Source organism: Zingiber officinale, chromosome 6B, assembly GCF_018446385.1.
Source record: "Zingiber officinale cultivar Zhangliang chromosome 6B, Zo_v1.1, whole genome shotgun sequence".
Taxonomy (NCBI): domain Eukaryota; kingdom Viridiplantae; phylum Streptophyta; class Magnoliopsida; order Zingiberales; family Zingiberaceae; genus Zingiber; species Zingiber officinale.
The window spans coordinates 125,419,359-125,444,094 of record NC_055996.1 but is presented as its reverse complement, the minus strand read 5'-3'; the positions used below and the strand labels follow the sequence as shown (position 1 = coordinate 125,444,094).

The 24,736-nt window shown below is 40.0% G+C and overlaps 2 protein-coding genes across 2 annotated transcripts; both read left to right on the top strand.

Annotated features, from left to right (window-relative positions):
- The first annotated feature begins 1,905 nt into the window (after positions 1–1,905).
- Positions 1,906–2,323, top strand: LOC121990640 (60S ribosomal protein L39). Its single transcript, XM_042544743.1, has 3 exons — positions 1,906–1,967; positions 2,059–2,162; positions 2,249–2,323. The coding sequence occupies exons 1-3, from the start codon at positions 1,965–1,967 to the stop codon at positions 2,295–2,297; spliced, it is 156 nt and encodes a 51-aa protein (XP_042400677.1). The 5' UTR covers positions 1,906–1,964; the 3' UTR covers positions 2,298–2,323.
- Positions 2,324–3,702: 1,379 nt separating this feature from the next.
- Positions 3,703–4,822, top strand: LOC121991499 (auxin-responsive protein IAA21-like). Its single transcript, XM_042545492.1, has 4 exons — positions 3,703–3,931; positions 4,227–4,335; positions 4,505–4,566; positions 4,761–4,822. The coding sequence occupies exons 1-4, from the start codon at positions 3,751–3,753 to the stop codon at positions 4,820–4,822; spliced, it is 414 nt and encodes a 137-aa protein (XP_042401426.1). The 5' UTR covers positions 3,703–3,750.
- The last annotated feature ends 19,914 nt before the right edge of the window (positions 4,823–24,736 follow it).

Genomic DNA, 24,736 nt, shown 5'->3' with positions numbered 1-24,736 from the left:
ATCCCCAACTCCCTCCTTAAATGACTAAATTCATTTTCCGGAAGGGGTTTGGTGAAAATGTCGGCTAGGTTTGACTTTGACTCCACATATGTGAGCACAATGTCACCCCTAGCTACGTGATCTCTAATGAAGTGATGACGCACTTCAATGTTCTTGGTCCTTGAATGATGGACTGGATTTTTAGTTAGGTTGATCGTGCTAATGTTGTCACATAGCACTTGTACACCCTTATAAGAAAGTCCATAATCCTCTAGGGTGTGTATCATCCACAACAATTGTGATACACTCTGTCCCATGACAATATATTCAGCCTCGGTCGTGGAGAGGGCAACACAATGTTGCTTCCGACTTGACCAACTAACTAATGATGAACCTAAAAATTGACAACCCCCACTAGTGCTTTTCCGATCCAATTTGCACCCAGCATAATCGGAATCAGTATAGTCTACCAAGTCAAAAGACTCTGTACGAGGGTACCATAGACCTACTCGAATTGTGCCCTTAAGGTATCTCAATATTCTCTTAACTGCAATTAAATGAGATTTCTTGGCACAGACTTGATATCTAGCGCACATGCCCACAGCAAAAAGTATGTCAGGCCTACTAGCTATGAGATATAGAAGACTACCAATCATGCTTCTATATTGCGTTAGATCAATTGGTTTCCCACTCTCATCATTGTCAAGGCGAGTGTTTGTCGCCATTGGAGTGGACACTTCCTTAGAGTCACTCATATTGAATTTTCTAAGCATCTCTTGAGTGTATTTCGTCTGATGGACATAAATGCCATCTCGAGTTTGTTTGATTTCAAGTCCAAGGAAGAATGTCAATTCTCCTACTAGACTCATCTCAAACTCACTTTCCATGTGAGAAATAAATTCATTCAAATAGCCCTTGTTATTTGAGCCACAAATTATGTCATCGACATATACTTGGGCTACAAAAATCACTACAACAAAAACCCTCATAGACATCAGTGGAACAACAACGGTTTTAAGCAAAAACCGATGTCTTTGAGTATTTTACACCGGTTTTTCCAAAAACCGGTGTCTATGAGCGCAGATTTTCGCTCATAGACATCGGTTTTTTAGGCGATGTCTATAAGCGTCCGTTTTTTCGTTAATAGACACCGATTTTAACATCTGTTTTTAAAATCTGATGTCTATGATAATTTTCCCTCCAATACTTAGCTAAAATTTTCAACTCTTCCCTCTAACCTAACCCTATATGATGTCGTCCACGGGAGGCAGAGAGAGAGAGCCATCTTCGGGCGACTCACCTTCTCCGCCTCTATCTTCTCCTCCCCTCCCATCGCCGACCCAATCTCGACCTCCTTTATTCTCCCAATTCGAAGCAGACAGAAACAGAGATCGGAGATCTGTGCTTCCGATTCACCGCTCGATCCGCCAAGATGCAGATAGGTTCCGAGAAGGCGTCGTCCCTTGATCTCTTGTCGGTCGTCGTCGCCTCCCTCTCCGATGGATATGGGCTAACGATAAGCCCAAAGTGTCTAATGTAGGAGGAAGAGGAAGCTGCTAACGATCAGCAAAACCAGACGCAAAGGTGTCTCCGTTTTTTTTTCTTTTTACTCCTCTGCCCTTTGCGATTGTTTGTTCGACTACCTTTGAATCTTCAGGAGTTTGATGATCTCCTGTTCTCTATGCAGAGGTTGATGTCGTCGACGGTGGAGCATGATTACATAGGTCTGTCGGAGCGGAACTCCTCTGCCGGCGGAGTCGAGGGAGGGGTTCTGAACCTCAAGGCCACGGAACTCAGGTTGGGGCTGCCTGGGTCGGAGTCGCCCCACCGCGTGGAGAAGATCAGGCTCACCCTGGATTTGCTCCCCAAGAGCTTCGTCTTGTGTGATGGCTAAAAACCCTGGATCCTCCAACATAGGGTTTCTTCAGTTTGCTTCGACTCCAAGGTTTCGCTGCGGCCGCCCGGAGCTCTTATCAGCAGCGGAAATGGTAAGAATCTCCTCGCTGTCTCCTCCATTTCTTCGATCATGTCGATTCGAATGGTCAAATCGAGTTTTTCATCTTAATTTCTGGTTTTTAGCCATCACACAAGACGTTCCGGATCAAGAAGAAGCTGGCGAAGAAGATGAGGCAGAACAGGCCAATTCCTCACTGGATCCGCCTGCGGACGGACAACACCATTAGGTGCGTCTGCTTTAGTTGGTTGTTGCCTCTCTTTTTTTTCCCTAGCCATCTGATCTGTTAACGGATTGTTTCGCTTGGTTGTTCAGGTACAACGCGAAGCGCAGGCATTGGCGTCGAACCAAGTTAGGGTTTTGAGGTTGCGCCTGATCCACCCGTTTGCCCTTCTTGATTGTTTTGGTCAGCTTTCGCATGAATCCTGCCTTGTTTTAACAGATTTTCATGTTATTATGTGTGTCTGAGTCTAGTGGAGATTGTTTTTAAAGTGAAATTTATATCACACCTGAGATTTACTGTGATGCATAAATACTTTAAAATTGGCTTCTTCGGGATTTGAAGTAGCATTTGAATGGTGTTCTTTGTCTCCACTTATCTTTATAGGTATTTTGAATGATCCTGTTTCAATCACTAATTGTATATCAGTATTTTACTTCATGATATTTCTTGTCCTAGACTATGGCCATAACTGCATCCTCTAAGAATAGACTTGCATTAGATCTTGATGCTACACACTAGTACATCTCCTATGTAACAATCAGCATGATTAGACACCTTTTGAATGTTTCAGAAACACTAGTTACGGATGGCGAAACTATTGATTCCAGTCGACTTACAAATTAAAGGACCTAAACCCCTCTTCAACAACAAACATCATATTAGAGATAATTTTCACACTAAAATATTACAATTTCAACACCAAATATTATTTCAATTCCAATCCAGTTACACCATATCATACCAAAAACGAATATTCATTAGAATATTCTATTTTTTATTCATAGTTTAATTATCAACCTACATTTTAATTTATTAACATTTTTATATGATAATTATTTGATTGATTTTTATTCATAGTTCTGATTTCTGTTTTTTGTTTCTTTTTTCCCCCCTTTTGGCATAGCTTGGATCTTTTAATCGAATTTGTTATAATATCCCTCGCCGTTTCACTGATTTTTTCTTTTTCTTGTTTGCTCTTCGCTGTTTTTTCCCCTTCTTCCTTACGTTCGGTGAAAATAGAGTCTTTTTTGGGTGCACAAACATAGAATCTGGGTGACATCCGTTTGGTGGTTTGTGGTTCAACAAGGGTTTGCAATGGTATAAACTCTGCCATCCATTTAATAGGAAGAATCGATTTTTTTCTCGAGATCTTTGTATCCATGAAATGACATTACTAAGCAAGGAATTTAATCAATTACTTTATGTAAAATATTATGTATGCTTTTGAGAGACTAAGATCTTCCCTTGAACGTTAACATATGTATTCAAGTTTTGTCTACTTCTGGGTTTCTAGACTCGAGTGTTTTGATACTGAAATCATAAAGTAATTTAATCAATTACTTTATGTTCAATTGTAAACCATAACACTTTGGAAAAGACATGAGATGCATAATTTTTCCATAGACCTACTGCCAAATTATCTTCTACTTAATTGATCATGTACGATACAGATGTAATTAATTATGTAGATGGGATTTTTAGTTCGTTTCTGTTATGCTGAAAGAAGTTAGAACATTGAACATGTAACAGGCATGCATATGGCAGAGCACAGGTGGTTGGTTGGCCACCAATCCGTAGTTATCGGAAGAATACTATGATTACAAATCCATCTAAGGTTAAAGATGATGTTGATGGAATACAGGGGCAAGGGTGTCTTTATGTGAAGGTTAGCATGGATGGAGCTCCTTATCTGAGGAAAGTTGATCTCAAAATATACAAAAACTATAAGGAACTTTCATCAGCACTTGAGAAAATGTTCAGCGACTTCACAATTGGTGAGATTTAATTATTCCTTATTATTTGTTTTTTTTTAAATGAAATAGAAAATAACGAAGAATGTTTTTTGTTCAGATATATGTTTCTTTATGCCATTATTTGCAACAATACTCATTTTAACAAATATCAAAACCTTAATTCAATTTTTTCCCATGAGAAAATAAATTAAATCATGGATGGAAGCCTGTCTATCCAAATCAAATTAATTTCGCTGAAACTTAATATGGTGCATATGATTGACTCCTTTCCATTCGAATTCAGGTCGGTGTGATTCTTATGGAATACCAGGCAGAGAGGAGTTATCTGAGAATCATTTGATGGATCTCCTGAATGGTTCTGAGTATGTCATTACTTATGAAGACAAGGATGGAGACTGGATGCTTGTCGGTGATGTGCCATGGGCGTAAGTAACCTTATTTGCTTTTCATAGTTCATGTGTTTTCTGTTTCATTAATTCTGTATATTTCTATTTGGACGTAATGTAATCAATTTGTCTTTCTGGTCATGAATTATTTGTTGTCCCTGAAACTTCCATTCACATTCTTTTCTGCTAATTAAATGAAATATTTCAGGATGTTCACAAACTCATGCAGGAGGTTGAGGATCATGAAAGGTTCAGATGCTATTGGACTTGGTCAGTAAAATCCTTTCCTTCACATTTCATTTTCTGGATTTTCGATCTGATATGTAAAGAAGCATCCCTTCATTCCATGTTTTAGTGTGTCCTTAAATGAAGTTTGAGTTTATTGTGCCACAATTAAGTTGCTTGCTTTTGCTCACATTTTCCATGCAACCTCAAGACTAACAAAACTATGATTGTTTCTGTAGCCCCAAGGGCCCTGGAGAAATGCAAGAACCTGAAAAAGAGTATTTTATCATGGACACAATAATCAGATAGCTGTAAGTGTATTTGAGAATGGAAGTTGAAAGGGTTTTAGTATTTGTTATCTACTCTAGAATGTTAATTGTTACATGGATAATTAGACCTTTGATGAGGTATTGACATCATATCGTGTCAGCTATAAAATGTATGTATATATGTCATGGATATCCTTTACACAAGACTCTATTTTTATTATTCTTTGTGTGGGTTTAGCAGTCAGTAGAGGCACTGTACTATCAATAATCTTTTCAATTTTGGTGAATGTTGAAGTTTACACCTGCTTTCTTTTTCAGAAGAATGTGGATATTAAAATTTTAACAAATGATGATGTTCTAGGTGATGCAATACCTTATGATCAACAAGATGCAATGCGCCACCTCTGTTACCAATTCCTTGATTTAATGCCGCCTACGGTATGGATACTTCACCTTGTAATAGTTGTTATTTCCTTCAATTATATTATCCACATTAAATGGTCATTAAATAATACTACATCTGTAATAGGAAGTTGCTGCAATTACACTGGAATTTTAGATCATAAGCTCTACTTTTTTTTCCTTCTTCTAGCACCTCTTGATTTATGATTCAGTTTTTTCTCAATTTGCCACTTTTCTTTTATGGTCTTTCTTTATGAATTTTATTTTTCAAACCTTTATGAATCTGTTATACATAATCAGTCAGGGAGCCTCTGTTATTTATTGATTCACAAGTACCTGTTATTTTGGTAACTAATATAGTTATATTTTAGATTCAGTCCTACTAAAATTTTCAATTAACAGTCACATTTTCACAATGCGATTTGGTCTTATTTGCTGTGATTTTATTTGATCGTATTAACTCATTTATATTTTATTTCTTATTAGTTCTCTGTTTCTTATTCTTGGTTATTAGGGAAGAACAAACCCACAATTTCCTGGTTCACATCCAGTTTCTCTTAACAGGTGTGTCTTTATCCTTGTCAATATATATATATATATATATATATATATATATATATATATGTGTGTGTGTGTGTGTGTGTGTGTGTGTGTGTGTGTGTGTGTGTGTGTGTGTACATACCTTATTTATTTAACATCTTTAGCCTGACGTGAAAGATAGCTAGTAGTTCATTGTGTTTCAATGTTCAAATCTGCAAAGTTATGAATGTATATTTGGATTTTTGGAACAAGCAATCTATTGGTTTACATATATTGTGTTTCCATCTAATATTGTGTTTCCATCTTAAATTCCCATGTAACCATATTTTGGCTGGTTTGCATTTTAGAATGAGCAACCAAAAGCTTTTATCATTCCTTCCCTTTGAAACATTGATGTAAAAGATGTATTTTAAAACATCTCCAGATGTCTATAACTTTGTGTATTACTATATTTTGCTATGACCTTACTGTTCTAGCCTATGACCTATTTAGTTATCATCTAGTCTCGTGCCATACAGTTTTCATTTTTATCCTTCTCTGCCAGCTCAAATCCTATTCTTTTCTAGTGATTACAATTTCAATACATGTCTGTGTCATGAATTTCCACTGTATATGCTAAGTGTGTCAAGAGTTATCTCATGTTGCTTTTTCTGGGTGGTGTAGTTGCCGTTTTCTGAAAGGTGGAAACTACTTGAAGAAGAAGTAATTCGACCAAGGAATTATGAGAGAAAGCAATTAGAATCTGACAGCAAGGGACATCCCATTTATAGATATGATATGGAGCCATTTTCAGTATGTAGATGTCAAGATTACATTTGAAGTGCGGTTCTACCTTGATGTGTTAAAAGAATGTTCTACCTTGATTTTGATATCTATTAGCTAGCTTTTGATGTAAAAAGAATGTTTGAGTATTTTATGGATATTGTTGTAAGAAGATTATTTATATAATTTGTGAATATTTGTGTATTTTATGGATATTATTGAATGAAGAATATTTGTACAATTTGTGAATATTTGTGTTTTTTTTTTGTTATTGTCGGTTTTAAAATCAAATCTGTGCTGTTAGAAAAAATACATATTACATCGGTTTTTCACTGATGTAAAACCGGTGTTATAAAGTAATATTACATCGGTCATTTACCGCTGCCAAAACTGGTGTTATTAACAAAAGCTATTACATCGGTTTTACACCGTGTATGAAACGGTGTCGTTAAGTGATACTACACCGGTTAATAATCGATTCGAAAACCGGTGTCGTTAAGTGATACTACACCGGTTTTAACCCGATGTCTAAAATGGCAGACTTTTAACATCGGCTTCATAGACATCGGTCGAAAATCAAATAGACACCGGTGGAAAATCGATGTCTATGAGCGATTTTGTTGTAGTGAATATTTTCACCATCTCTACGCAGAAATAGTGTTGGGTCTATTTGGCCTCTCACAAAACCCTTTTCTAGTAAATATGTTGACAGCCTTTCGTACCAAGCTCGTGGTGCTTGTTTAAGCCCATAAAGTGCTTTCTTGAACTTGTACACGTGGTTTGGAGCTTCGGTATTCACAAACCCCGGTGGTTGTTCAACATAGACTTCTTCTTTAATAAAACCATTTAAGAAGGCAGATTTAACATCCATTTGATAGAGTTTGAAACCTCTATGTGCAGCAAAAGCTAGCATCAAACGAATGGACTCTAATCGTGCCACGGGAGCATAAGTCTCATCATAATCGAGACCTTCGACTTGACTATAGCCCTTGGCTACAAGTCTTGCCTTGTTTCTTACAACTTCTCCCTTTTGATTTAACTTATTTTTGAAGACCCATTTAGTTCCAATAATGGTGGTCTTTTTCGGTCTAGGAACCAAGTCCCACACTTGGCTCCTTTCAAATTGACCTAATTCGTCTTGCATAGCTATGATCCAATCAGGATCGCGCAATGCCTCATCAACTAATTTTGGTTCAATCTCTGAAATCAATGCGACTTCATTAGAATCATTTCTAAAGAATGATCTAGTCCTAACCCCTTGTTGGATGTCTCCCACAATTTGGTCTTGGGGATGACTAGTGGCTATCCTAGATTGTCTTGGTGTTGGTGGTGCCTCATGAATGGTCTCACTCGGCACAGGCGAGCACTCAATATCAGATAAAGGATCAAATTGAGTTCTTTGTTACCTTTGCTCATCAACATCAGAGTCAACTCCGACTCGTTCTTCATTTTGATCATTCAAACTTAGATTTCTAAGTTCAAATTGAATTTCTCCTACATCCCTTGGTTGATCATTTAAGTTAGGGATTTCTTCAAAGGCTACATCAGAGGACTCTTCAATCAATTTGGTCCTATTGTTGTAGACTCGATAGGCTTTGCTGGTAAGAGAATACCCGACCAGTATCCCTTGATCAGCCTTAGCCGTGAACTTCCCAAGATGGTCCTTGGTGTTCAAAATAAACACCTTACAACCAAACACCCTAAGATGTTTAATTGTAGGTGGTTTCCCAAACCAAAGTTCATGGGGAGTCTTTCCTAAAAACCTATGTATTAAAACTCGATTTTGCACATAGCAAGCTGTATTCACAGCTTCAGCCCATAAGTAGCTCGGTAGTGAGTACTCATTGAGCATGCTTCGTGCAACCTCTTGTAAGACTCGGTTCTTTCTCTCCACAACCCCATTTTGCTGTGGGGTCCTTGGAGTAGAGAACTCATGCCTATATCCCTTTTCTTGACAAAACTCTAAAAACCTATGATTTTGAAATTCCCCACCATGATCACTTCTAATGGTTTTAATTGTTGTCGATTTTTCATTTTCAGTTCTTCTACAAAAGGAAATAAAAATATCTATAGTTTGGTCCTTATGTTTCAAAAAGAAAGTCCATGTGTATCTAGTAAAATCATCAACGATTACCAAGCAATATCTACTTCCATTCAATGATATTACACTACTGCAATCAAATAGGTCCATGTGCAATAAATCTAAAGCAGTAGATGTACTTACAATGCTTTTACCTTTATGAACACCTTTTGTTTGCTTACCCTTTTGACATGCATCACATAGTTTGGTCTTGTGGTACTTGATGCTGGGTAAGTCTCGCACTAATCCTTGGTTGGCCAACTTCCGGATGTTCTTCATGTTTACATGTGCCAACCTTCTATGCCATAGCCAAGACTCTTCTTCTTTTGACATGAAACACTTAATCAAAGCATTAGTAGCACTTTAAAACGATACTTGATAAATATTATCAACCCTTGTGCCTACTAGTACGTGTCAAGTGTGTCAATGTGTTTAACCAAACATTGACTTGAATGAAATTCAATTGTGTAACCCGTATCACACAATTGATCGACACTTAGGAGATTAAAAGTCATCCCTTGACTAGAAGGACATTCTTGATATGGAGACATTCGGATATATGAATGTCTCCAACTCCTACAACCTTAAGACTACCATTGTTACCAAATGACACATTACCTCTATTTTTGTTTTGAATGGTAGAAAATAGTGACTTGTCCCGGTCATGTGCTTGGAGCATCCACTATCAACAAACCAAGTTGATAGACGCTCCCCTTACCAATGCCTACAAGACACGAAGATAGATGTTTTAGGTACCCAAATCTTGGGACCTAATGCATCTACAATGAAAGACTTAGGCACCCATGCCTTTGTTACCTTCTTCCTAGTCTCATGAACCCTAGAAACATGCGATCTATGAAATTGGGTTCTTGACACTAAAGAAATAAAACTAGACTCCTTAGGTTGGTATCCTAATCCAGCCTTGTTGTAGACCGCCCTTTGGGCATTTAGAATCATGTCTAATGTCTTGGAGCTAGTTGAGAATTTCTCAAGCATTTTCTTGAGTTTCTCAACCTCACCCTTCAAGGCTTTGTTTTCATCTTCAAGGAGCTCTAGATGTAGATCATCAACCTCATCTTCCCTAAGAGCTCTCAAGTTCTCTACTTCTTCTTTTAATGATTTATTTTCTGTTTTTGATTTTTTAAGCAAGGTAGACAAATGTGTAATAGTCTTATAGCATTTTTCTAAGTGAGAAGAGGTTACCTCTTCATCATCCGAAGATGATGAAGCCGCGGCTGATGTGCTTGAGTCATCACTCTCGGATTCGGACTCCTCCCTTACCATGAGTGCCAATTGCCGAGTACTCTTCTCCTTCTTCTCTTCCTCCTCCGATGAGCTTGAGGAGGATTCATCCCAAGTGGCCTTGAGAGCTTTCTTCTTCTTGGCTCTTTCCTCCTTCTTTTTGGCCCGTTCCTCCTTCTTGAGTTTTGGACACTCACTCCGGTAGTGGCCTTTCTTGCTACACTCATAACATGTAACATTAGTCTTATCGATATTTTGATCATTAGATTTACCTTTTCCTTTATATCTCCTGCTTCTTCTCATGATCCTCCTCACAAAATTTGCCATCTCGCTTGATGATGATCCACCTTCATCATCGGACTCGGAGGAGGATGAAGATGAAAGAATCTCTTTCTCCTTCTTCTTTTCTCTCCTTCTTCTCCCATCCTTGCTCTTTTCTCCTGCAACCAAAGCTATACCTTTCTCCTTTTGACCTTTGTTAGCAAGTTCATGAAGTTCCATTTCACAAAAGAATTCGTCTAATTTAACAATGGAAAGATCCTTGGAAACCTTGTAGGCATCTACCATAGATGACCACAAGGCATTCCTTGGAAAGGATTTAAGAGCGTACCTTACTAGGTCGCGATTCTCCACGCGTTCATCCACGGAATGTAAACCATTGATGATTTCCTTGAACCTCCCATGTAGTTCACTTACCGTTTCATTTTCCTTCATGGTGAGATTTTGTAGTTGATTCAAGAATAGGTCCCTCTTGGCTATCCGAGAATCTCGAGTTCCTTCTTGGAGCTCGATAAGCTTGTTCCATAAATCTTTTGCACTCGAGAATGGACCTACCTTGACGAGTTGGTCCTTGGCAATCCCACATTGTAAGGTGACAACCGCCTTGGCATCGGCTTGCCCTTTACGAGTTTGTTCAGTAGACCACCTTGATGAATCGAGTTCCTTACCTTCTTCGTCCTTCGGTGGTGTGAAGCCTTCCTTGACCGAGAACCACATGGAGATATCAGTCTTGAGGTAATACTCCATGCGGCTCTTCCAATACTGGAAATCTGCTCCATCGAAGAATGGTGGTCTGTTGGTGCTGAATCCTTCCTTCATGGCCATCTTGTTGCTCCTTGGAATGTTAGTCCAGATGAAGAGCACCAGGCTCTGATACCACTTGTAGGATCGAAAAGAATTTAGATATCTCCACAATAGCATGATATTGTCCACTTTGGGCCTAAGCCCTCATGGTTTTGCTCTTGGGCTCTACCCAAAAGGCCTCATGTCAATGGAGATATCTTTCTCTTATAAACTCATGATCTTTTCCATGTGTTTTCAATATGGGACTATGTTTGCAACCTTGCAACCCCAACACCTTCATCTGAGGTCGCTCCCCCTTCATCGATGCTAGGTTCTGATGAGCTTTGCCCTTCGTAACTTGCCATCAGCGCTATCCCAGCATATTCTTGAGGTTCTGATTCAGATGAAGAAGTGTCGTCCCAAGTTACTTTTAGGTTGTGTTTCTTGGGTGTCTTCATTTTGACCTTCTTAAATTCTGGGCAGTCTTCCCTTAGGTGTCCCTCCTTCTGACACTGGTAGCACCGCACCTTTCTTCTATCTTTTTGATTCTTTTTATTCTGCATTTTAAATTTATTAGATCTAAAAAACTTTTTAAAGTTTCTTACCATGTACGCTTCTTGATCGTCCTCGGAGTCTGACTCGGGTTCATCCTTATTGGTTGCGTTCAGCGCCATAGTCTGGGTTGTGTCCTTTGATATCTCTGCACATCTAGTTTCGTGTAATTCAAGGGTAGAAAACAACTCTTCTAAATTGCTTACCTCTAGGTCTTTTGAAATGTAGTAGGCATCGACGATTGATGTCCATTCCGGAGTTCTTGGAAACGCATTGAGCACGTAGCGTATAGTGTCCCGATTTTTTACCGTTTCACCAAGATTTTCGAGACCAGTAACTAGTTCTTTTACCTTTGCATGTAGACCAGCTACTTTCTCACCTTTCTCCAGACGGATGTTCTTCAGTTTGTTGCGGAGGATGTCCCTTCTAGCGAGCTTTGCTTCGGACGTGCCTTCGTAGAGTTCCAGGAACTTCTCCCAAAGTTCTTTAGCGGATAAATAGTTTCCGATGCGGTTGACCTCTTGAGGCGGTAATACGCTCAGCAGGTGATGTTCTGCACGGCTGTTTGCTACCGACTCATTCTGCTCCTTCTTTGTCCAGTCGCTCTCTTCTTTTTCTTTTCCATCTTTATCTATTGGAGCTACAAAACCATATTTCATGATAAACCGAATTTCAAAATCTGTTTTTAGAAATACCTCCATACGACGCTTCCAGTCTGCGAAGTTCCCCTCGAATTTTGGTGGGACGATGCTTGGTCCGGCCATCTTGTTGCTTCGATCGACGGTTAGTCCTCCTGAAGCGCGCCTTGCTCTGATACCACTTGTTGGTCCCTTTGGAGGCCGGCAAGAGGGGAGGGGTGAATTGCCCTACAAAAAAAAAAAAAAAAAACCCTTCTCGGATATTCAACTAATTTAAAAGAACTTGTAATTAAAAAGGAAGAGACTAATTAAAACAGAAAATAGATACAGAGGAATTACTTGGTTTGCAATCAGAGGATTGCTAATCCAAGACAAAGAAAGCGCACTAATTGATTCTCCTCTGGGCGGAGTAGCCTCTTACAGCGTTGAAAGCACAAAAAGATATAACACAAATGAAAACACTGGATTACAAGTAGTTGTTCTGAATTGATGCTTGTTTCTGGACCAAGGCTATATTTATAGCCTTGGTCGGGGCGCCTGGAAGGGTTCCGGGCGCCCTGGGGGGATAAAACTTTATCGCCCAACGTTCAGATCGAGTTTGACTCGATCTGGTCAAAAACCTCATTCCGGGCGCCCCGGAGGGTTCCGGGCGCCCCGGAGGGGTCCGGGCGCCCCGGATGGTTCCGGGCGCCCCGGACCCCAAAAGTCAACTCTGGTTGACTTTTTCCGTCCGGTCGCTCCGCTTCGGTTCAGCTCGTCTCGGTCCGGGTCTTTTGTTCCGGCTCCACTAGCTTGGGTGATCTCGGCCATCCGGAATAGGGCTCACCCGAACCCATGTTCCGGCCTTCTCCTCGAGCAGCCTTCCTTCCCGGTTTCTCGTCCCTCGAACGCCGCGCACGTTCTTCTCGTCCACCGGTGTACTCTTCCGCGGACACCTCGTCCCTCGGATGCACCGAGCCCGTCGGCTCTCTCCCGTGCCGTCCTTCTCGCTAGCCGCGTCTTCCGCTCGACTTCCTGTGTTCCTAAGTTCCTGCACACTTAGACACAAGGGTTAAACAACGCAAGATCTAGCTTAACTTGTTTGATCACATCAAAACACCTCGGGGTTCCAACAATCTCCCCCTTTTTGATGTGAGCAACCCAAGTTAAGCTAGGGAAAAACAGATGCAATAAAAATAATTTATTTGCAATTAAGTCCAAAGATATTTCATAAAAAGAAATTTATATACCTCCCCCTAGACTTAACATTGTTCTCCCCCTTTGATCACATTAAAAATAGGGGTTCTTTAAACAAGTCTAAGTCAAAAGAGAAAATCTAGTTTAATTAAAAAAAATACTAAGTCAATTTTTAAGTTATTTTTCATAAAAGATTTCTAAGGCAATTTTCAAAGGAAAAATGTCTAAGACAATATTCATAGAAAAATTTCTAAGTTAATTAAAAAAAATATTTAAATTTTTTTTTTTAAATTATAAATTAATTTTAAATATTTTCTAACACAAATTGAATAACTCTTTTAAAGCATTAGGTAAATTAAATTAATGCTTTTTCAGTTAGTCAATTAAACTTTTCATTTCGATACTTGGCTTCCAGGTCGTGGCGAGGCACTAGGCCTTCTTGGTTATTGGAGCAACAACCACTTCCTTAGACAAAGTCTCATAATGAAATTAGTCGTTTAATTTCCTTGCTGAAAATGCTAAGTCTAATTTTAAATTAAACAGGTTTTTGGAACCCAGTAGAGGTTCCTACCTACAGGGTTAACCAAGTATTTCCTAGGTACATAGATTTTTGATATATTTCTAATTTGACTTTGATGAAATCTATAGTACCAATTTAAACCTCTATAATTTCTAAAAGTAGAAATATTTGAACTTTTATATTTTTTCAATCTTTCTATTTCTTCTTTTAGTTTTTCATTTTCAATTTTCAATTTATCAAAATCCTCTATAAGACATGATTTTGCTAATATTATTTTTTGTTTCCAAAATTTCATTTTTTAATTTGATATTTTCATTTTCTAATTTATACATGGATTTAGTCATTGCCTTAATGCCAGAATAAAGTTGATCAGGAGGTAAGAGGCATACCTCACTTACCATATCAGATTTGAAGCCTGAATCTCCCCCTGCTTCGCTACCTTCATCTGAGGTCGCTCCCCCTTCATCGATGCTAGGTTCTGATGAGCTTTGCCCTTCGTAACTTGCCATCAGCGCTATCCCAGCATATTCTTGAGGTTCTGATTCGGAAGAAAAAGTGTCGTCCCAAGTTACTTTTAGGTTGTATTTCTTGGGTGTCTTCATTTTGACCTTCTTAAATTCTGGGCAGTCTTCCCTTAGGTGTCCCTCCTTCTGACACTGGTAGCACCGCACCTTTCTTCTATCTTTTTGATTCTTTTTATTCTGCATTTTAAATTTATTAGATCTAAAAAACTTTTTAAAGTTTCTTACCATGTACGCTTCTTGATCGTCCTCGGAGTCTGACTCGGGTTCATCCTTATTGGTTGCGTTCAGCGCCATAGTCGGGTTGTGTCCTTTGATATCTCTGCACATCTAGTTTCGTGTAATTCAAGGGTAGAAAACAACTCTTCTAAATTGCTTACCTCTAGGTCTTTTGAAATGTAGTAGGCATCGACGATTGATGTCCATTCCGGAGTTCTTGGAAACGCATTGAGCGCGTAGCGTATAGTGTCCCGGTTTTTTACCATTTCACCAAGATTTTCGAGACCAGTAACTAGTTCTTTTACCTTTGCATGTAGACCAGCTACTTTCTCACCTTTCTCCAGACGGATGTTCATCAGTTTGTTGCGGAGGATGTCCCTTCTAGCGAGCTTTGCTTCGGACGTGCCTTCGTGGAGTTCCAGGAACTTCTCCCAAAGTTCTTTAGCGGATAAATAGTTTCCGATGCGGTTGACCTCTTGAGGCGGTAATACGCTCAGCAGGTGATGTTCTGCACGGCTGTTTGCTACCGACTCATTCTGCTCCTTCTTTGTTCAGTCGCTCTCTTCTTTTTCTTTTCTATCTTTATCTATTGGAGCTACAAAACCATATTTCATGATAAACCGAATTTCAAAATCTGTTTTTAGAAATACCTCCATACGACGCTTCCAGTCTGCGAAGTTCCCCTCGAATTTTAGTGGGACGATGCTTGGTCCGGCCATCTTGTTGCTTCGATCGGCGGTTAGTCCTCCTGAAGCGCGCCTTGCTCTGATACCACTTGTTGGTCCCTTTGGAGGCCGGCAAGATGGGAGGGGTGAATTGCCCTACAAAAAAAAAAAAAAAAAAATCCTTCTCGGATATTCAACTAATTTAAAAGAACTTGTAATTAAAAAGGAAGAGACTAATTAAAACAGAAAATAGACACAGAGGAATTACTTGGTTTGCAATCAGAGGATTGCTAATCCAAGACAAAGAAAGCGCACTAATTGATTCTCCTCTGGGCGGAGTAGCCTCTTACAGCGTTGAAAGCACAGAAAGAAATAACACAAATGAAAGCACTGGATTACAAGTAGTTGTTCTGAATTGATGATTGTTTCTGGACCAAGGCTATATTTATAGCCTTGGTCGGGGTGCCTGGAAGGGTTCCGGGCGCCCTGGGGGGATAAAACTTTATCCCCCAACGTTCAGATCGAGTTTGACTCGATCTGGTTAAAAACCTCATTCCGGGCGTCCCGGATGGTTCCGGGCGCCCCGGACCCCAAAAGTCAACTCTGGTTGACTTTTTCCGTCCGGTCGCTCCGCTTCGGTTCAGCTCGTCTCGGTCCGGGTCTTCTGTTCCGGCTCCACTAGCTTGGGTGATCTCGGCCATCCGGAATAGGGCTCACCCGAACCCATGTTCCGGCCTTCTCCTCGAGCAGCCTTCCTTCCCGGTTTCTCGTCCCTCGAACGCCGCGCACGTTCTTCTCGTCCACCGGTGTACTCTTCCGCGAACACCTCGTCCCTCGGACGCACCGAGCCCGTCGGCTCTCTCCCGTGCCGTCCTTCTCGCTAGCCGCGTCTTCCGCTCGACTTCCTATGTTCCTAAGTTCCTGCACACTTAGACACAAGGGTTAAACAACGCAGGACCTAGCTTAACTTGTTTGATCACATCAAAACACCTCGGGGTTCCAACAGCATGAGCCATACACGCTTATAACTCATCGCTAGGATGAGAGTCTGGGACCCGACCAGATGGTCGTTGGACGCGAGAGTCCTGCTCGCTTATAACTTGCAGTGGGGTGAGAGTCTGGGAGGCTCATGAGCTATGCACAGTTATAACTCCCAGTTACAATCGAGCGAAAGTCTGGAAGACACGTGAACCATACATACTTATAACTCATTGCTGGGATGAGAATCTGTGATTTGACCATGAGGTCGTTGGATATGAGAGTCCTGTTCGCTTATAATTCGTAGTAGGATGAGAATCTGGAAAACGCATGAGCCATGCATGCTTATAATTCATCGTTGTTGAAAATTCTAGCTGGGTGACTAGTTAGAAATATTGGCCAAGCGGCCATTAGGAAATGTTGGTTGAGCGGCCATTCAGAAATACTAGTTGAGCAAACCATTTAGAAATATCGACTAGGTTGCAATTTGGAAATATTGTTGAGCAATCATTTAGAAATATCGAATGAGTGTCCATTTAGAAATACTGGCCGAGCAGTCATATAGAAATATTGACTAAGTGACCATTTGGAAATATTAGCTAAGCAACCATATAGAAATATCATCTTAGTGGTCATTTGGAAATACTGGCCGAGGATTCATATAGAAATATAAGCCGAGTGTCCATTTGGAATTACCGGCTGGCGATGTGTTTGTCAAAATACTCTGGGATCATGATAATGGCTGAGAGTTTTTCGGCGTCGTTCATCTTCACATTCTAGATCAGGCGGAGAGGTTCCCACAGACGGTGCCAAATTTGATCATGTCTGGAAGCAGAGCCAGATGGAAGGGCTAGTGATGTGGCAGGGATGTTGAACGAGTTGTCATGATTCGGAGGGTGAGTAGGGTGATAAGGTGTCTCCCATGTTGACTGAGTCACTAGACCACAAAAAAGAGAAGGACTGAAGGTGTCCAAAAGGCTTTGGTTTATGTTGCATGTAATGTTGTTAGAAAATATACCACGGGCTTCCCTGGTCTGGCATTTCGACGCTCAAGTCAGACTCCAATGATAGAAAATAAATAGTATTATAATGAAGAACATAAAGATTGAATGTAAAGCATATCAGGCCTGCAAGAGCGGACCAAAAGCGAAATGGAGCCGGAGGAGACGACGCAGAGTCGGAGGATGGCGTAGTGCTGGGGAAACTGAGTCAACGGATGAGTCAATGAGATGGTAGGGATATTAACGGTGGAAGGACTTCGAGATGGAAATCAGGAGGAGGCAGGTAAGCAGTCCCCATCGCCGGAAGAGCCTACGGAGAGTGAAGGAGGGATTAGAACGGAGATCGAGCTGCCCTGATCATCCAATCTAATGCTCAAGTTAATTTTCGATAATGCCAAGAATTAAGTAGATGAATAGTGCAGAGCATAATGAACATAAGTATATGTAGCAAGAAGTCTCCTCTCTCCTCCTCCCTTATGGCCTACAAGGGCAAGGTATTTTATAAAAGGGTCATGTCAAGACAAAAAATATCAAAGGGTCATGATACTCTTCATAGGTGGCAAAGGGTCCTGATATCCTTGTCTAAGTGTTAGAGGGTCCTGTCCAGACAAAGATGTTAGAGGGTTATGTGACCTATGTCTAGATGCTAGTAAATGAGACAAAAGGGTTGATGGGCTCACTGGTATGCTCTGCTATACTCTACTAGGCAGACTTGTCGACTCGGTCAAGAAGACTAGTTGGTTCGACCCGGCCAGGAAAATTGGCGGATCGGATGCTCTGTTCTGTTAGGAAGACTGGTTGGAACCAACCTGAAAGAATGATCTATTGGACCTGGCCTAGAAGACTGGAGGGTTGGATGCTCTGCTATGTCAAGAAGACTGGTTGGACCCGACCTAGAAGATTGTTGGACCCGACCTGGAGACTGGAGGGTCGGATGCTCTGCTCTGCTAAGAAGACTGCTAGACCTGGCCTGGAAGACTGCTGACCTGGCCTGGAAGACTGCCCTATTGACTTTAGCCTGATTGGCTTAGGAAGACTAGTCAATCGACTCAGTTAGAAAAAGATGGCCATTGACCTCTCTTAACTTTGACCTAACTCCACCGGTTGTTTTGAGTTTTTTTTTTTAATCCTTGTGGTAACTCTCCTGGTCGCCATACCAGAAAACATGCTCTGATACCACTTGAAAGCGCTGGAATTCCGTTTTGTTTAAATTTCTCTGTACAAAAATTGTACAAGTACAGAACTATTCCTAGCAGCCCGCATGTTCGATCAGTCATGTGTTTGATCAATCAAGCGAGTTCTTGACGGATCAAAGCACACCTTGATCGAAGTACAACATCGCTGGCCTCTTGTGTTGGTATTCAAAATCGATACAGAGAAAACTAAACTAATTACACAGCGAAATTAAAGAACTAGTTGTATCTTTCCTTTGTAGCTAAAGACCTCTTGATCTTCTGCTGTATTCCTCTCCTCTTCTTGGATGTCGTGTTGGCGACGATCTACCAAGACAACAACCACCCTTCCACTCGCTGTTTCCAAATCTCTGACTACCAAGAGAAGCTCTAGGATGAGGCACCTTCTTCTCTTCTTCCAAACCGCCAGCCACAAATGGAATCTCTAGGATGGTCCACCTTTTTCTCTTCTTCCTTCTCCTCTTCTTCCTCTTCTTCAAGCCGCCACCCACCAAGAGAGAAGGGGGCACCGACCCTAAGCAAGGAGGAGGGGGGTGTCGGCCCTAAGCAAGGAGGAAGGGGGCGCCAACCCTAAGCAAGGAGGAGGGGGGCGTCGGCCCTAGGCAAAGAGAAGAGGAGCCGACCCTAGGTGGAGAAGGTGGCGCCGACCTTAGGTAAAGAGAAGAGGAGCCAACCCTAGGTGGAGAAGGTGGCGCCGAAAACAAAATAACACAACAGCTTGGATGGGTGGATGTGAGGCTTTATATAGAGGCTACAACAGGGACCTAGAGGAGTAATTGGTTTAGGCCTCCTGATGGGCTTGGGCTTCCTATGTTCGGTCCGAACACTCAACTCAAGTTCATCAATAATAACTCATACCACTAAAGGGTTATTATTGAACTACCGTACCAATCCCATATTATAATATGGGCTCCTTCTTATCATGAGTGCGTTAATCTCCCTGTATTTAAGATATCGTATGTTCGTTAATTAAATGAGTTACTAACAACTCAATTAATTAACATCTTATTCCAAGAGTAGTATCACTCAACTTTATTATCATGCCGGACTAAGTCCACCTGCAGGGTTTACATGATAATCCTTATGAGCTCCTCAAGGGGACATCATCAACCTAAATAATTAGGACACAGATTCCTTCTATAATCAATAACACATCATATAAATAGTATTATTTCCAAACTCATCGGGCATATTGATTTAATGAATAAATCTCACTCATTGATAAGTTAAAAATAAATAAATACTAAGTATATGTGATTGTTATTATATAGGGATTAAGAGAGTGCACATCCATAATAACAGAGGTTCTGTTCTTTTATGTAGTTAGTACAAATCGAAAACCTCAAACGGTCTTGCTCAATACACACATAGTGTACTAGTGTAATTTTATAGTCAAGACAGACTAATACCAAATTATACTACAACCGTTCCAATGGTTTGTCTCAATCCATCTTGGTTGTGAGCTACTATTTATAATTTATAAGGAACCGATAACATGATCTTCTGTGTGGCACCACACACCATGTTATCTACAATATAAATTAAATAGACAACTGTATTAACATATATATAAATATAAAATGCAAACATTTAACCAAAGTGATTTTCATTTCAAAATATTTCAAAATAGATGTTCATACAAAAGCTAGGCTTATAGTATACATCCCAACAATCTCTCGCTTATACTAAAAGACTATGCTACCATAAATGTTGCCATACATCTGATTCTCATCCCCTTAACATGCCTATCAAAAGCTCTCGCCGGAAGGGCCTTAGTGAAAGGATCTGCCAGGTTATCTGCTGATGTAATCTTGACGACAACAACCTCTCCTCGTTTTACAATGTCTCGTAACAGGTGGTACTTACGCTCAATGTGTTACTTATCTTATGGGCTCGTGGTTCCTTCGAGTTTGCTACTGCACCACTGTTGTCACAATAAATTATGATAACTTTGGATAAACCAGGAATCACATCTAAGTCCATCAAGAAGTTTCTAAGTCATACAACTTCTTTGGCTGCCTCAGAGGCTGTCACATACTCATCTTCCATGGTGGAGTCTGAAACGCATTTCTGCTTAACACTCCTCCATGCTATGGCTCCACCTCCTAAAGTAAACACATACCCTAAGGTTGATTTACTACTGTCCCTAACTGATTGGAAGTTTTAAAATTAATCTCTCTCTTTTAAAACATGTAGACAACTACAAAAAAGGAAAGATTAATTAAAACTTCTCCTTTTTAAATCATGGTTACAAAAAGAGAAAGTTTTATCAAAAATTAAAATCTCTCTTTTAAACATTATAGATAACTACAAATAAGGAAAGATTTTAACAAAATTAAAATCTCTTTTTAATCTTTTGTAGATAGCTATAAAAGGAAAGATTTTAAAATTTTAAAACTCTCTTTTAAAACCATGAGGATGACTATAAAAGGAAATTAAAATCTTTCTTTTAACTACAAAAAAGGAAAGATTTTAACAAAATAAAATCTCTCTTTTAACCATTATAGATAACTACAAATAAGGAAAGATTTTAATAAAATTTTGTTTTAAACAAAACTTCCTTTTTCCTTTACCTATGGTCTGCCCCATGCTTGGTCACCAAGCATGGCTTGGCTGGCCACTACATGAGCTCCAAAATAATGCTTGACCGGCCCCCTTGCTCCAAGCAAGGATGTGTCCGGCCCATTACTTAGGTAAGAAGTGGACTTTGTGGATACAAGGCATTATAGAGGCTACAACAGGGACCGAGAGGAGAAATTGATTTTAGTCTCCCGATGAGCTTGAGCTTCCTGTGTTCGCCCCGAACACCCAACTCAAGTTCATCAATAATAACTCATACCACTAAAGAGTTATTATTGAACTACCGCACCGATCCCAAATTACATTATGAGCTCCTTCTTATCATGAGTGCATTAATCTCCCTGTGTTTAAGATATCGAATGTCTATTAATTAAATGAGTTACTGACAACTCACTTAATTAATATCTAGCTCCAAGAGTAGTACCACTCAACTTTATTATCATGTCGGACTAAGTCCACCTGCAGGGTTTACATGACAATCTTTATGAGCTCCTCAAGGGGGCATCATCAACCTAGATTACTAGGACACGGTTTCATTCTATAATCAATAACACACCATATAAATATTATCATTTTCCAACTTATCGAGCCTATTGATTTAACGAACTAAATCACATCCTTTGATAAATTAAAGAAATAAATATTAAGTATGTGTGCTTGTTATTATATCATGATTAAGAGTACGCACTTCCATAATAACAACGGTTTTGTTCTTTTATGTAGTCAGTATAAAAAAAACTACCTCAAATGACCCTACTCAATACACTCATAGTGTACTAGTGTAATTTTATAGTCAAGATAAACTAACTCCAAATTACACTACAACCACTTCAATGGTTTGTCTCATTCCATCTTGGTTGTGTGCTACTATTTATAATTTATAAGGAACTGATAACATGATCTTCTGTGTGTCACTTCACACCATATTATCTATATAAATTAAATGGACAACTACACTTAGCATAAATGTAGACTTTTGACCAATGTGATTCTTATAAATGTTTATACAAAAGCTAAGCTTTTAGTATACATCCTAACATGCATATCCCTGATATAACAGTAGAAACTTTGGTCATACAATCCGCCTGTCGACCATGCCTCGTGTCAACGACACTATCTCCCAAAAGGATGTTGAGAGATACTAGTGGTCCTATTGTTAGGCTGAGCGGGGTAGCCGCTCGGCCGGTGCTCCGCCCGCCATGTCTCACTGCTTGACTGAGCAGGGTAGACGCTTGGCTGGGACCCATTCGCTCTACAGCCCTGGGTTGCTCTTCCATGCGGCAGCTAAAGTAACCTGCCTTCTTCCATTCGGAAAAATTATCCAGTCTCTATCTGTTCCTTAATAATACGACTTGAGCGTCTGCTTATCATATCCTCCCGAGTCGAAAGGATTGTCCGGTCAGACATATCACCCACCGGTCGGGCCTTGACTGTCCTGACCGACAGCTGCAATTATCCTCCGCTCGACCCTTTGACGCTTGGGCGTTGACCACCTTGACTTTGACCTCCACCGTGGCAGTTAACCCCGTGCCAGGTAGGCTTCCCTCCATTGTCGCATCACAAACCTCCTCTTCAAGTATAATTAAAGGAGGTTGCAAGTCCGACTGACAGGACCAGTGTAGCCCTTGAGGATTCCCATGCCTTTGCCATTCGACCACTCCTTGACAGACTGGTATATAAACGCTGAGCTTCACCTTTCGTTCCTTCTGTCTCTCCAGCAACCTTTTGTAGGTCCCTTTGGAGGTCGGCAAGAGGGGAGGGGTGAATTGCCCTGCAAAATAAAACTCGAACCTTTCTCGGATTTCAACTATATAATTAACACTTGTAATAAATAAATAAAAGAGACTAAGTAAAGAAAAGCAGACACCAGAGTTTTACTTGGTTTGCAATCAGGGGATTGCTAATCCAAGGAATGTAAGCGCACTATCTGATTCTCCTCTGGGCGGAGTAGCCTCTTTACAACGTTGACAGCACAAATGAAAAGAACAGAATTGAAAGCACAGAAGGAATTGATTACAAGTGAGTTGCATGATCTGTGCAAACCAGTGCTATATTTATAGCACTGGTCGGGACGCCCCGAAAGGGTTCCGGGCGCCCTGGGGGGATAAAACTTTATCCCCCAACGTTCAGATCGAGTTTGACTCGATCTGGTCAAAAACTTCGGTCCGGGCGCCCCGGACCCCAAAAGTCAACTCTGGTTGACTTTTTCCGTCCGGTCGCTCCGCTTCGGTTCAGCTTGTCTCGGTCCTGGTCTTCTGTTCCGGCTCCACTAGCTTGGGTGATCTCGGCCTTCCGGAATAGGGCTCACCCGAACCCATGTTCCGGCCTTCTCCTCGAGCAACCTTCCTTCCCGGTTTCTCGTCCCTCGAGCGTCGCGCACGCTCTTCTCATCCACCGGTGTACTCTTCCGCGGACACCTCGTCCCTCGGACGCACCGAGCCCGTCGGCTCTCTCTCGTGTCGTCCTTCTCGCTAGCCGCGTCTTCCGCTCAACTTCCTGTGTTCTTAAGCTCCTGCACACTTAGACACAAGGGTTAAACAAACGCAGGACCTAACTTAGCTTGTTTGATCACATCAAAATACCTTGGGGTTCCAACAATCTCCCCCTTTTTTATGTGAGCAACCCAAGTTAAGTTAGGGTAAACATATGCAATAAAAACAATTTATATTCAAATAAGTCCAAGTATTTTTCAAATGGAAAATTATATAACCTCCCCCTAGACTTAACATACTTCTCCTCCTTTGATCACATAAGAATTGGGGTTATAAACAAGTCTAAGGTAAATTCAAACAAAAACTTTGAGTGTAAAATATTTAAAAATGTCTAAGTAAAAACATTTTTCAGATAAAAAAAAATTCTAAGTTAATATTCATAAGAAACAATTCTAAGTCAATTTTAAGAAAAATTATAAGGCAATATAATAAAAAAAAAAATTCTAAGATGACTTTCAAAAAAAAAAAAAATTCTAAGTCAATTTTCATAAAAAATTCTAAGATAATAAAAAATTTCTAAGTCAAGTTAAAAATTTTAAATATTTTTTAACACAAATTGAATAACTCTTTTAAAGCATTAAGTAATTAAAATTAATGCTTTTTCAGTTAGTCAATTAAACTTTTCATTTCGATACTTGGCTTCCAGGTCGTGGCGAGGCACTAGGCTTTCTTGGTTATTGGAGTAACAACCACTTCCTTAGACAAAGCCTCATAAAGAAATTAGTTGTTTAATTTCCTTGCTGAAAATGCTAAGTCTAATTTTAATTTTAAATTAAATAGGTTTTTGGAACCCAATAGAGGTTCCTACCTACAGGATTAACCAAATATTTCCTAGGTATATAGATTTTTGATATATTTCTAATTTGACTTTGATGAAATCTATAATACCAATTTAAACCTCTATAATTCCTAAAAGTAGAAATATTTAAACCATTAGATTTTTTCAATCTTTCTATTTCTTCTTTTAGTTTTTCATTTTCAATTTTTAATTTTTCAAAATCCTCTATAAGACATGATTTTGCCAAGATTCTCTTTGTTTCTAAAATTTTATTTTCTAATTTGGCATTTTTATTTTCTAATTTATACATAGATTTAGTCATAGCTTTGATACCAAAGTAAAGTTCATCAGGGGGTAAGAGGCATACCTCACTTACCATATCAGACTTGAAGCCTGAATCTCCCCCTGCTTCGCTACTTCCATCTGAGGTCGCTCCCCCTTCATCGATGCTGGGTTCTGATGTACTTTGTCCTTCGTAGCTTGCCATCAGTGCTATCCCGGCATATTCTTGAGCTTCTGATTCGGATGAAGAAGTGTCGTCCCAA

Excerpts from the sequence above, each read along its gene's own strand:
- LOC121991499 (XM_042545492.1), top strand. The coding sequence starts at position 3,751 with ATGATTACAAATCCATCTAAGGTTAAAGATGATGTTGATGGAATACAG. Across the intron at positions 3,932-4,226 it reads GTTCAGCGACTTCACAATTG|AGGAGTTATCTGAGAATCAT; the intron begins GTGAGATTTAAT and ends TACCAGGCAGAG. Across the intron at positions 4,336-4,504 it reads GTCGGTGATGTGCCATGGGC|GATGTTCACAAACTCATGCA; the intron begins GTAAGTAACCTT and ends GAAATATTTCAG.
- LOC121990640 (XM_042544743.1), top strand. Across the intron at positions 2,163-2,248 it reads CGGACGGACAACACCATTAG|GTACAACGCGAAGCGCAGGC; the intron begins GTGCGTCTGCTT and ends TTGGTTGTTCAG.